Genomic DNA, 13397 nt, shown 5'->3' with positions numbered 1-13397 from the left:
GATGTATATTTGGCTATTAAGATGTATATTTGGTCTGATTTCTTGGGTTCAAAAATGAAAGCCTGTGTTGAATCTTCTCAGTGCCTCACTGTCCTTTTGAGGATATGTAGTCGGAATTGTGCACATTACTCTGTGGTCTCATCAACCAATGTTCCATACAAAATTTGCTGGGGATTTGCATTTTTGTATATCATTATTGAGGAGCAATTGTGTGGTTCACCTTCACTGTTGTCTAAACTTCGATTGTTTCCTTCCAGGCACTTGCTTTTACCGGAGCGAGAAGTACTGTTCAATGCACTGGCCAGTCATCATGAGATTATTAACCAGCAGGATAAGAAGATTAATGAGCTGATCAACAGCCTGCAGAATCTCCGCATATATAATCAGACCTCCAAGTGGTGTATTCTTAATGACAAATGTCTCAGTGAACAGTGGTATGTTTTCCATTTTTTGTTACAAATATTAAAAGTACTAGATTCTCAGTGCTACATTAATTTATCACCTGTGACTTGTACTGTGATGCAGTCATCTCTAATTTTGAGTGTTGATGGTCTCAATCCTACTCCAGAAACACGGAGGATACTCTGGCAGTTTCAACAGAAACCTGGGGATATGTTACACCATCAGCGATGCTTCCTTTTAGATGCAATGTTAGAAATGTTGACTTCCTCTTCAGGATAGCACACAAGATCCTACAATCGTACTTAAAAGAAGGGAAGTATAGTTCTTCCCAATGTCCTGCACCACGTTTATCTTCAGACTCGGTCAAATGGATCCACTGGCTACTATCTCACTTTTTGTGTGACCTTGTTAAACACAGATAGAGTTCTAAATTTTACTCTATCATAACACTGTTTAAAAGATCTCGAGCTGTAAATCATTTAGATCAAGAAAGACACAGTAAACCCTGGTTACAATGGATTATGGGGGGGGGATGGTGGTGGGAATGGTGTCCATTATTACTGATTGTCTGCTGCAACTGCGTAGGTGGTAGAGGGGCAGTGAGCAGACAAAGTGAGGGGCCAACAGGAAGAAGCGGCAGCCACTGAGAGTGGAGGGTGCCCCACATGAGGGTTTGCTATGGAGATTTTCTTGCTTCCGAGAGTTTTTGAATTGCCATCAGTATTTTGAATTCTGAAATTTGCTTATAAATTGAGCAAGTAGAAACTCTTAACCTTGAGCTGATTGATGAATGGAAGATATTTTTCTTTGCTCTGCAGTTATAGTTGACCATCAACCTCTTGATCTTTTTCAATTTCAGCATTGCTGTGTGTTTGAAAGTGCAGATTTTATTATCCTTGACAGAAGTTGTCAAGATATATCTATGTCTATGTCCTTGCATCAGAGTGAGCAAGAGGACTTCAGGTCACCTTTGTTGGTTGGTTGCTGACTCGGGGAAAGTATTTTTTATCTTGGCACAGACCCACTTCTTGCAGGTATAGCATTAGATATGTTTTGATTTCTGGATGAAGCTTATTTTTTGCCCCTTAATGTTGTTACATTTGATATTAAATTTTGGGCATCTAAGATTACTGAGTCAGCAGGTCTTGAAGAATGTTTTAAATGCTGTCTGGCAATCTTGAGACAGACAGAGGGGTGGTTCGATTCAGCGAAACAGAAGAGACCTCTGTGGCCGTCGGCTCTGGTGGCTCCAGGACCTTTACTATCGGCGTCCCAATCCAAATATGAATCATACAGTTTGCATTTAATGTGTCCCATTTCATTACACATGCTACTTTTCTTTCAGCTGGAACACAGAGCTAGAGATGCTTCGCAATGTTTTGGTGAAAACTACTCTGGATACAACACCAAAGCTGACTGCAAGCAGCCCAGGTAAATCATCTGAGCTTTTATGACATATTCATAGAGGCAGTGATTATATGTTTGAGGAGAACTCTTAAAATATATTTTTCCATACAATATCACAAATGCTGTACTTACTTTCACCATGGACGAGATGTTTAAAGATCTGCCCCCCCCCCCCCACATGGTTTATCAAGAGAACTGGAAATACAAAAGGCTGCAGGTGCTGGAATCTGGAGCAAAAAGGAATGGAATGTCAGGCACCGTTTAGTTTAGATGAACAGTGCGGAAACGGGTCCTTCAGCCCACCAAGTCCGCGCCGACCAGCGATCCCCGCACATTAACACTACACATATGCGGGACAATTTTACCACGCCAGTTAACCTACAAACATGTACGTTTTTGGAGTGTGGGAGGAAACTGGAGATCCAGGGGAAAACCCGCGAAAATAGCGGGGAGAATGTACAAACTCCGTATAGACAGCACCCATAGTCAGGATCGAACCCGCTGTGGTGCTGTAAGGCAGCAACTCTACCGCTGTGCCACTGTAAAAAAAAATGATCGCAAATTTTACAGTTGAGTTTAGAGGGAAATGGACAGTTGATACTTCTGGTCTAGGTGTTGATTCTTCGGACAGAAAGAGTTGAGGGGCGATGGCCAGTATAGAGAGGTGAGGTGATGGGATCTGACTCGCTGAGTTCCTACTGCAGTTTGCTTTTTACCAATAGAATTACCTGCTCTTTATGTATTGAGTTCAGATCAAAAGCATCATTTGTTCAGATGCTGCCTTTTCCTGGAGTTTAAAGATATTGGCACGTCATTAAATCTCCCTTTAATCTACGGAAAGCCATGTGGATTTTCCTTTCTCTTTAACAAGGAGGCATCAGAGTACAAAAACCATATGGACCTGGTTGGATCTAAGTTAGATTATGCTGCCTAATTACGGACATGACACTTGGGGGTAAAAATGCCTGAACTTTGTTGTAGCTGCTGAAGAGATTTATGACAATGGAATTATGGATGACCAATTCCAGCTGCTAGAAATTATTTTCTTTTGTGGAGAAGTAGTAATGGGGAGATGTTCAAAATAACAGTTGGTGAGAAAACATACCTTTCCATTAGCTGTGCGATCCAGGTATAAGATGATGCGCAAAATAAAGCAAGCGATTAGGCTTTTTTTAACAAATTACTATCTGAAATGTGCTACTTAAGCGGGTAGTGAAAATTGATGTTATTGTAACCTTTAAAAATGTTGGGTCTCAAGAATACAGGATATGGGAAGAAGCTTTGTCGATGTCAACTTGGACTCAGTAGCTAGCTTGTACGCCTTTGTGAACTGAAGAAGATGTGATTGTAAATACCCTGGGATTGGCTTTCAGGCCTTGATTTTTGTGCAGTGCCTTTTATAGACCTTTTTAAAATAATTCATTTTCAGGCAAACTATCACCAATGAAGCAATCTCAACTACGGAACTTCCTTTCAAAAAGACAGACACCGCCCATTCGATCCACTGCACCAGGTAACATACATACTCTGGAAAAATCACAAGGGAGGTTGAAAAGAGGCTTGTGATACAAATTTTAATTGTATTAGAATGGAATGATGTTTCTTTCAACTTGACAGGCCATTGCAGCTAGTGGGTAACTCTTAATAATGTCTCCATTTAAAACTCATTGACATTAGCCACGGAGTTATAACCGTCTTCAAATGCGTAGGTTTCCATAACTTAAAAGCTCTGCCTCTTTCTGGTGGAAATGACTGTGAAATTTCACTTTAAGGTACGGTTATGACCAATATGGGGCTGTGCATCTATTGTGAACTTGTACCTGAGTGCGAAAACCATGCCACTGATTTGCAGTGATCTGCTGACACATCTGCAATGATTAATGAGCATGTAGTTGATTTGTACTTCTAGGATTTTAATTAATGTAGATGAAATCACCATAAGCACTTAATTAATGTAGATTAATCAATTTATGCACTTAAACCCTCCTGATCCCCTTTGTTGGGTTACAGTTTGTGTTTAGCATTTACCACAGTTTTGCAATTGTGCAGTTGGAAATCCAACAGAAGGTCAGTGGGTATATGGAAATTTCTTTAAATTACTATAAATAGCACTTGCTGTTTATAGCCGGAAAATCAAGTTCATACTTGTGCACAATGCAACAGGCAGTGGAGTTAATTAAAAAAAAAGAATCTATGCCGTTTGTTACTTTAAAATATATTTGCTGCTTTTTGTTTCAAGGAGAATGATCTGTGAAAATGTAAATTATTCTCTCCGACAGCGAATTTGTCCAGGTCAGCATTTCTAACCCCCAAATGTTACGAGGAGTTGGAGGATGAGACCATCTCTGCCTCGCCGGGTTCAGAAAAGGCAGGTATTCAGACTGAGGAACCAGAGGAGCTTCCATTCAGGCATTCTCCTGTTGCAAGACAACAATCATTTGCACCAGCACTAATCACCGCTCAGTCAACACCCTTTGGCAAAGTGCAGCCCCCTGTCACATCAGGTATGTGGCAGAGTACAGGTGCATGAAGGAAAATCAAGAATTTTCATTGTACTTTTCACCATTTCAAAGTCCAAATTATTTAATAGGTAATAAAATAGTTTTTGATATAAGGTTGTTATTGGCACATGAAAATCTGGCGGACAACTTAAGCACAAGAGATCTTACAATTGCCGTGCAATAAATAATTAGATAATTGTTTCTGGTTTATCATGGCATTGATATATCGTGCTGCTCAGAGAGAGTCCTCCTAATTTTTCAAACGAGGCAATGAGAAGTGCCATTAGAACTTCTGAAAACATTAAGGGGATTATTAAAAATAATTTATTAAAATTAAATTATTAATCTTTTATTAAAAATTAAGATGTTGATATATTGATGAATTTGATCATTTTACATGTCTTATTAATTTGACCAATGACTTGTCCATTACATCAGTTCCAAGGCCAGCAGGCAAGACGGTGAAGCAAGGAATGATAGTTCCTGAGAAGCCCATCAGCAGTGTTCCCGCTGCCCAGGCAGCTGCCCAAGCAGCTGTTCGGAGACAGTTGACTAACCTGACTCCAGGTAGAAAACTGCAGACTATTTACTGACGAGATATTATTGGGGAGGGAGGTTGGATTGTACTACATGGTTGTGTTTTGCACTGATAAAATTTGACGCAATTTATTTAGCATAGGTATGGTACTCTGGACCTCATCTGCGCTATCATATGGCGGTTTCTTTTTGTTGAATTGTTAAATCAAGGACAGCCTGTCCTTTCAGGTAGACATCTGTGGCCCTCAAGGTCGCACTTTATGGGATGAACAAGTAAGTCAAAAGAAACTGGATCATTGCGTTTGAAGATCAAGACCCCAAGTCCAGAGCACAGGTCTGTGTTTACCAGGCATCAGTGAAATCTTCCTTACCGGGTGCTTCTGGATCCTCAATTTGGCATCAGGGATTTCAAGCCACTGGAAAAAATACCACCGTGCTGGAACTGCAAGTCTTCCAAATTCACTGGAATGATCAGTGAATCAATGACAGTGTTCTTCACAGCCCAACATCTCCAGCATTGAGCCCCCAATTACACTCCGTTGGCTTTGTGACTTGATTAATAATTTGAAGGTATCACAAAATGCTGGACTAACTCAACGGGTCAGACAGCATCTCTGGAAAGAAGGAATGGGTGACGTTTCGGGTTGAGACCCTTCTTCAGACTAATGTCAGTGGGGGAGGGTACAAAGAAAGGATATAGGTGGAGACAGGAAGACAGTGGGGAACTGGGGAGGGGAAGAGAGGGACAGAGGAACTATCTAAAGTTAGAGAAGTCTTGTTTAATAATTTGATTCGTAAATGTACATTTCAATAATGATTTCATTTAAAACCCAAGGCATTTTGACAAAACTTGATGCTCTAAAGAATATATTGCCTTGTGAATTCGGAAGTTTTAAGGACCATCCTAAACAAGAGAGTCAAGGAAGCTCGCGAACCTGCCAGCTGGATGAATACTCACTTGTGAGGGAGTGATGATAATTGACTCCGTTACGAGATCAGCAAATGACAAATTCTAGGCTGTTTAAGTGGAGAAGGTTCAAAGAATGAGTAGTAGGTGAGGTTATGTAAGGATTTGGGTGAAGAATTGGTATATTAAAAAATTAAAGATCTTGCCAGACCAGAAGCCCATATGAAACGGTATATGGTTCAGGATGACAGCATAGGATGCAGAACAGATCTTGCATATTTGATGTATATTAAACTTCATTACTGTGCAATTAAAATTGGGTAAACTTAAAATAAGTCGTTGTTATTTAAGTATATAATTATGAAAAATGTGATCAAACAATGTTTTGATTTGAAATCTGAGCAGCTGAAAAACACTCTTTGAGGTTTTTTAAAAAATTTGATTTGTTCTCTTTATAAATGTAGTTTCAAGTGGTACCCTGGCAGAAGCTGCACCGAAAGGTGTACCTCACGGAATCAATGCGCAAGTGCTGAAAGAAACAAATCAGCCTCCAAATCTGTCAACTATTATCACGTGAGTTGCACACTTATTGGTTGGGAGAAATAGAAGGAAGTACACGCTAATGCCAATGCTCAGCTGAAATCTGTCTTTCTCGATTTACAAATTTTCAAAAATACTTTTACCGGTTATTTTACCACCGTTTATCTTTAATACCTTTGTTTCACATAAATATTCACAGTGATGTTTCAACCTGGATTTTGCCATTACATTGGCCAGTTTGTAATGATGTAAGCATTTCATTCTATAATAATAATAATATTCATTTATTGTCATTGCAACGAGTACAACGAAATTAAAAAATAGCCAATCCTGACGGTGCGTACAAACATATATGCAATAAATGCAAAAACAAATAAATACATAAATACAATTATATTAAGTACAAGATTTTTTAACGGTGTTGCCTAGTGCAAAGGTAGTGTTCAGTTCTCGTATGGCCCTGGGGTAAAAACTGTTCTTAAGTCTGTTTGTTCGGGATTTGATCGACCTGAAACGTCGACCAGAGGGCAGATGAACAAACAGACGGTGGCCGGGGTGGGATGGATCTTTTATTATTTTGCCTGCTCTACTGAGGCAGCGTAGTCTGAACAGGTGCTCCAGGGAGGGCAGTGAGCAGCCGATGATCTTCTGGGCCGTCGTGATGACCCTCTGAAGGGCCTTCCTGTCCTTTTCTGAGCAGCTGGCATACCATGTGGTTATACAGTATGCCAGCACACTCTCGATGGAGCAGCGATAGAAGGACAACATGAGCTTCTCCTGCAGGTTGGTTTTCCTGAGGAGCTTGGATTCATTAACTTGCATAATGCTCAACACTGTTAAGCTGTATTTGGTGACAGCAGTCCTTCAGCTTTACTGTTCCTTATATTCTTCTTCCTTCCTTGGTATTGTCTAAAACTATATGTAGTCTTCTCTGTTCCCAAGCAACCATTGTACAACGGCAAGGTATGGCTGTTAATCTTATATCCTTTTGTTGTTTTTGAGACTACTCGTAACATTGGTTCTCAATAATCTGACACTTGTTCATTAAGGTTGATAGCTATATAATTAAAGGCATCTTCTTCTTTCGTGTCCATCATCCATGTTTCAAATGTTACATCACTGTCATCGTCCGACCCGAAATGTCACCTATTCCTCTCCAGAGATACTGCCTGTGCCGCTGAGTTACTCCAGCTTTTTGTGTCTACGGTTTAAACCAACATCTACAGTTCCTTCCTACACATTTGATCCAAGCCCAACTTTTTTCATGTTAATTTTTGAGATTGACCATCAACAGCAAAGCCAGCCATTCTTATTTTCACTTGAGAAATGAGTAGTGAGCCACTTTATTGACCTGATGCAGCCCTCCTCTGGGAGATGTTCCCACAGCACTATTGGGTGATCATTTCCCAGGATTTAAACCCAGCAAAAATAAAGGACCAGCAAATATTTTCCATGTCAGGGTTCTGTGTGACTCGGAGGTAATCTGCAAGTGTGGGTATTTGTATGGATCATCTGTATTTCTTCAAATTTGGAAGGGGCTGTCAGTGTAAATTGGGCAAATAACTGCATATTGTGGATATTAAACTACTGATATGAACGCTGAAAATATGCAGCTGAGCTGGGATACGTATTCTCATACTGGCAATTTCCTACAGCTCGAATCTACCTTTTCATTTTTTAAACGTCACTTTATTTAATCGCTTTATAACCATCCTTGCTCAATGTATCAACCTGGTGGCTTCATCAACAGCTTATCACCAAAGAGAATCACCTTGTTCTGTCCATCCATTGCTCATTATCTGTGCAACTTAAAACTAACTTGTTATCTGTCAATGTACATGGTGACAAAGGGTTTTCCACTTGGAAGATTAATTATGATTCTCTTTCCATGAATGCTGCCTGACATGCTGAGTGCAACATTTTGTTTTTCATCCAGAATCAAAGGTTTCAATTTTTTTATTATGAAGGATTTCAAAGCGTTACAATGGACAAGGTTGCAGCTATTCCAGTCTATTGTTTTGTCTTCAAGTCAAGTTTATTTGTCACATACAAGATGTGCAGTGAAATGAAAGTGGCAACGCCTGCAGATTTTGCTAAACTACAAAACAGAATAGAAAAAATAATAATTTTAACACAAAAAAAAATAATACAGTAGATTAAATTCAGCATTCATATATGAGTAGTTCAATAGACTACATATAAAGTACGTCTATGGCTCTGCCGTTATTAACCGACTTAGTTCTAAAAACTCAATCAAATTCTTGAGACGTGCAATCTCCCACAAAACCACGCTGTCTATCCCTAATCAACCCCTGTCTTTTCAAATGCATATATATCTTATCCCTCAGAATTTTCTCCTGAAACTTTCCAACCATAGCTCTTGGGCTTAGTGGGCTATTGTTCTCAGATTTTGCCTTTGTATCCCTTCTTAAAAAGAGGCACATTTTTAGTCTCTCATTTTTCAGGCAGCTCACCCATGTAAAATGATAATTCGTATATCAGCTGGTGCTCTTCCAATTTTTTCCCACTGTGTTCTTGGATAGACAGTATCTGATCAGGTCCGGTAGATTTATCTACCTTCATACGTCTTAGGAATTCAGCGCCCACTCGACTGTTATATGGGCTGTTCTCAAGACATCGCCATTAACTTTCCCAAGTTTCCTAGTCTGCATGTCTTTCTCCCTGGTAAAAACAGAGGAGAAATATTAATTGAGGACCTTTCCTCTTCTAAATTTTAGTGCTGTATGAAATAGCAATGATTTGAGGATTGGCGCATTTTAGGTACAGTGTTTTTGTTAATTCATGCTGTTCGTTCTTTCCTCAGCCCTTCTATTCCAGCCTCAAATGCAGAAATTATTCAGCAGGAATTAACAAAAGTGCCCTCAGACCAGATCAAACAGGTAAAGCTACCATTTATTTACTGATTAAAAAAATTATCTTTTGCATTTTATGATAACAAATCATCACTGGGAGTGAGGCTGGCAACTGTATGTCTGTATGGTGCTGGTTTGGGGGTGGGAAGTTCATATAGCATTCATGTGTGGTCACTTGCAATCTAAAAGCCGAAGATATAGAGTACATGTTCATTGAATCTCCTTGCTTTTCAATAGGATGATTGGATTGACCTGATTGTCAATGAGGATGTAGAAAGGTATGCAGGTAGCAACACCAACCTAACCTAAAGTTATGGTTGCAGCACAGAGCTGCATATGTACTAAATGGTGAAAGCTGCAGGCAGTAGACGCAGCTAAGCAATCTCGGAACCAAATGATCAGATTACACATCTGCACATCAGCCACTTCAATCTCAGGGCTACCTGTAGATGCCTTCAATGATGGGAAGGTCAAAGGCAATGTCCACCACTTTCTGATTCTGAAGCAATTTATTGGTACAAGAAGCAAGGAGTGCACTGCTGAGAATCAGACTGGCACTTTGCAGTAGGTCGTCATTTCTAAGTTAGTATTTCTACTTAAAATTGCAGGGATCTCAGACAAGTATGAAAGAATTTGCAATGCCACCTGCTGAAACTGGACCAACTCCAACAGAATCATCCTCATCATTAAAAAGATTAACCTTCACTGCTCCCCCAGGTAAGGAGATTGAGGCTTGGTGAGGGTCTGCTTTCACTCACCTCTAGGGAAAATGGCGTACTAAAGAGGGTTGGGTGGGTAGTCAAGTCTTGTGCTATCTGTTGAACAAAATAGGAGCTCGAGATGATTGGGTAAAAAAAGTCTTGTGAGATGAGATCTTGCGTTTTGTGAGCTACATATACAAAAGATATTGGGTTCTTCTTTTAGCTTATGTTGGGAGGCGTTGGAACAATGTAAGAAGTGGAACATATGGAGGTCAATGTGTGAATGCGGCAGAAAATGAGTGTTGGGACTCAAAGGATTTGGAGTATGTAGTCAAATAGGACTGGCCTGGTATGCCAACTTGGTCGACGTGGACAAGATGGGCTGAAGGGCCCGTTTCTGTGCTGTATAGTTCCATGACTCTAATACCTAATGCATAATACTTGCTCCACTCATCCATTAACTTTGTTTCCACTACCAGTTTCCCAGACTTGCTTTCAATGCGGGTTGTTTTTCAATAGGAAATCCCGCAGACTGTTTTGCAATACTAGCTCGCTTTGTTTTCAAAACAGAATTGTGCAGCATAGAAATAAGCCATTCTGCCCAACTAGTTTATGTTGAGACCCCTTCATATTCCCTCTAAATCTCTTCCTCTTACCCTAGACCTATGTCTTCTAGTTTTTTCTACTTCTGATATGGGGAAATGTTTCCTGCAATCTACCCTGCCATTCTCCAATATACCCCAACCATGTCCCCACTTAACCACCTCTACTGCAGGGAGAACAGATCCAGCTTCTATCAGCTGATAAATGAACTGCCCCTTTCCAGGTAAAATCCTGGTGAATCTCTTCTGCACTCTCCCAGTGCTATCACAACCTACTTACCCCTAGGTGACCAGAACTGCACGCAGTCCTGCAGCTGAGATCTGACCAATGTCTGACTAATGCACACTGACACACAAAGTGCTTTAGTAACTCAGATGAATGAATTGGTCTGAGGAAGGGTCCTGATGTCACCTATCTGTGTTCTCCACAGATCCTGACCCATTGAATTACTCCAGCACTTTGTGTCCTTTTGGTGGGTGAAGAAGGGCTTTCTGGTGCACCTTGCAAATCGTGAGTGGCGTCGAAAGCTGGAGCTCTAAACGGCCGTGGAGATGGTGTGAGCCGGGGATGGGTCAGCCGGTCATTCCATTCATACTTGGTTTACATTTTATATTTGTTTTATTTAGGTTCCTGGCACTCAGTGGTGTTTTATAGACACAGGAGGGGTGTCATTAGCCGGCCAGGGGGGTATTGTCGTTTCATTATCACATGACCTTCGTTAGTCCTGTTAGGCTCTGGAACTGAGGGTGCCAGAAAATTGATCAACCTGTATTCTGAAAAATGCTCTTAAGTATTTGAAACTGCATCTCAGTTGACTGATCCCTTGACCTAAATTGCAGATTCACTTTTGGTTTCATACCCTTATAATTGCCACTGCTTAAGTTTAAAATATTAGTTTGGTGTTCCTTCTGCAAACTCTCAAATTGATATTGAAATTCACTTGAATTTTGTCATTTGTTGACTGGAGTAGGCTGAATAAAAGTAGAATGCCACAATTCTGAATTGCCTTAGGTGACTATTTAAATTCCTAATTTACTGACAAACTTGCATATCTATGGCATGTGGAAATATATGGAAGTACCTGATCTGTTGGTCCTTGACCATCTGAGACATTTACCATATGGATCAGCTGTCTCATTTATTTACTAAATACTCTGCCTGGCCCACCGCAAAATGCGCGTCATTCGTATCCCAAGGTTTATGGGTTCCTGTAATTAACCATTTTAAGTCTATTGATTCTTTATTTTGCGCAGAGTGAGTGGTGGACTCAGCCCATCGTAATTGTGTTCAAAAGAGCGTCTGGGTGTGCCTTGGCCTAGAAGATTGAGACTTAAAGATGGAAAACAGAATTTGTCTCAATTGCACTTGCTCAGCTGCTATGAATCTCGGCCGGCAGGAATACAAATTGCTGAATGATCTTCTGTAACATTCAATTCTATTTCTGAATTAAACCAAGATATTGGGATTGCAGTTGCCTCTTCACAATCAAATGTACTGCTAAATCACAATTCACATCAACCCTCTTTGTATACTGCGCTTTATTTGGTGGACTTCATGCTGTTATCAGTATTGGTATTGATTTATTGACACTGGTGTATTATTGCCACGTGTACCGAGATATAGTGAACAACTTTGTCAGAAAAACTGTCAGCCACTCGGAATGAATTTGTCCTTTTTACAGGGTATCAAGCACAAAGTCTTTTGAAATCTGAAAATATTATTGCTGCAGCCCCTGGTCACCAGGTCCATAAAATCTCCTCGTTCCCAGGAGCCTCTTCGTAAGTATTTTTTTAATTTGGAGAATATATGCCTTAAATCGGTGAGAAACATGGAATGTAGACACAAAATGCTGGAGCAACTCAGTGGGTCAGACAGCATCTCAGGAGAGAAGAAACCCGAATCGTCGCCCATTCCTTCGCTCCCGAGATGCTGCCTGACCTGCTGAGTTACTCCAGCACTTTGTGTCTACTTTCGATTTGAACCAGCATCTGCAGTTTTTTTCCGATGATATACATGGAATGTTTGGTGAAACTTGGGGAAATTGGAAGCAAGTTAATCAATCTGACTATTTTGCTAATAATAGTTGGTCGTCTTATCGTATCTTGTGAAAGCACAGGAAAGCGGCACGATGGGGCAGCGGTAGATGCTGTCTTGCAGTGCCAGAGACCCAGGTTTGATCCTGACTACGGGTGCTGTCTGAATGGAGTTTGTATGATCTCCCTATGTCCTGTGTGGGTTTTCTCCGGGATCTCTGGTTTCCTCCCACACTCCAAAGACCTACAGGTTTGTAGGCTAATTGGCCTGGTATAAATGTAAATTGTCTCTAGTATGTGTAGGATGTTGTCGTTGTGGGGGGATCACTGATCGGCAAGAACTCTGGCCAAAGGACTTGTTTCCCCGCTGTATCTCGAAACTAAGATCATTCATTCTTGTGTTGAGTGACTGGTGGTGATTGATTTGTGTGTGTGCCGCATGGCAGCTATAGTGATTTCTCTGAAAATATGACCATGCTATTAAAAGCTCATCTTTGTCATGAGGCATTATTAATGATTCCCACTGACAGCGACGGCGATCCTAGTCTCTCACTTTAGCAGAGGATATGGTGCTGTAGATGTCATTTTGAAATGAGTGTTAGATACATTCCCATTTGGGAATCATTCTCTAATGGGTTTTTTCTCTTACAGTGGCTTTCATTTTGCAGTTCCTAGCACCTCCTCATTAAATGCTTTAACTGACGTCACACTGGGTAAGTCCTGGGCTATCGTTGTCATTTTAAGTATTCCTCACAGTTTAAATGAGGCTTATTTTCCTGAAAACTTAATTTTGTGTTTAGAATTGGAAGTTCAAGAATGTCTATAGGTTTCTTGAGAGTGTTTTATTAATTTAAATGTTCCAAGATTCTGTCGGTCCAATGTCTCTAACCTAT

General features: G+C 40.4%; 1 protein-coding gene across 3 annotated transcripts in view; it reads left to right on the top strand.

The window, feature by feature from the left end:
- Positions 1-13397, top strand: part of nup214 (nucleoporin 214) — an 80341-nt gene that overhangs the window by 38429 nt on the left and 28515 nt on the right. For all 3 annotated transcript variants that reach the window (XM_078426310.1, XM_078426309.1, XM_078426311.1), the window contains exons 19-28: positions 258-434; positions 1748-1833; positions 3239-3322; positions 4089-4313; positions 4749-4877; positions 6219-6327; positions 9119-9194; positions 9776-9884; positions 12153-12249; positions 13156-13217. In XM_078426310.1, coding sequence (XP_078282436.1) covers positions 258-434; positions 1748-1833; positions 3239-3322; positions 4089-4313; positions 4749-4877; positions 6219-6327; positions 9119-9194; positions 9776-9884; positions 12153-12249; positions 13156-13217 — 1154 coding nt within the window. The remainder of the gene's footprint in view (positions 1-257; positions 435-1747; positions 1834-3238; positions 3323-4088; positions 4314-4748; positions 4878-6218; positions 6328-9118; positions 9195-9775; positions 9885-12152; positions 12250-13155; positions 13218-13397) is intronic.

This window comes from Rhinoraja longicauda, chromosome 31, assembly GCF_053455715.1.
Source record: "Rhinoraja longicauda isolate Sanriku21f chromosome 31, sRhiLon1.1, whole genome shotgun sequence".
NCBI lineage: Eukaryota > Metazoa > Chordata > Chondrichthyes > Rajiformes > Arhynchobatidae > Rhinoraja > Rhinoraja longicauda.
This window is presented reverse-complemented; position numbering and strand designations above follow the sequence as displayed.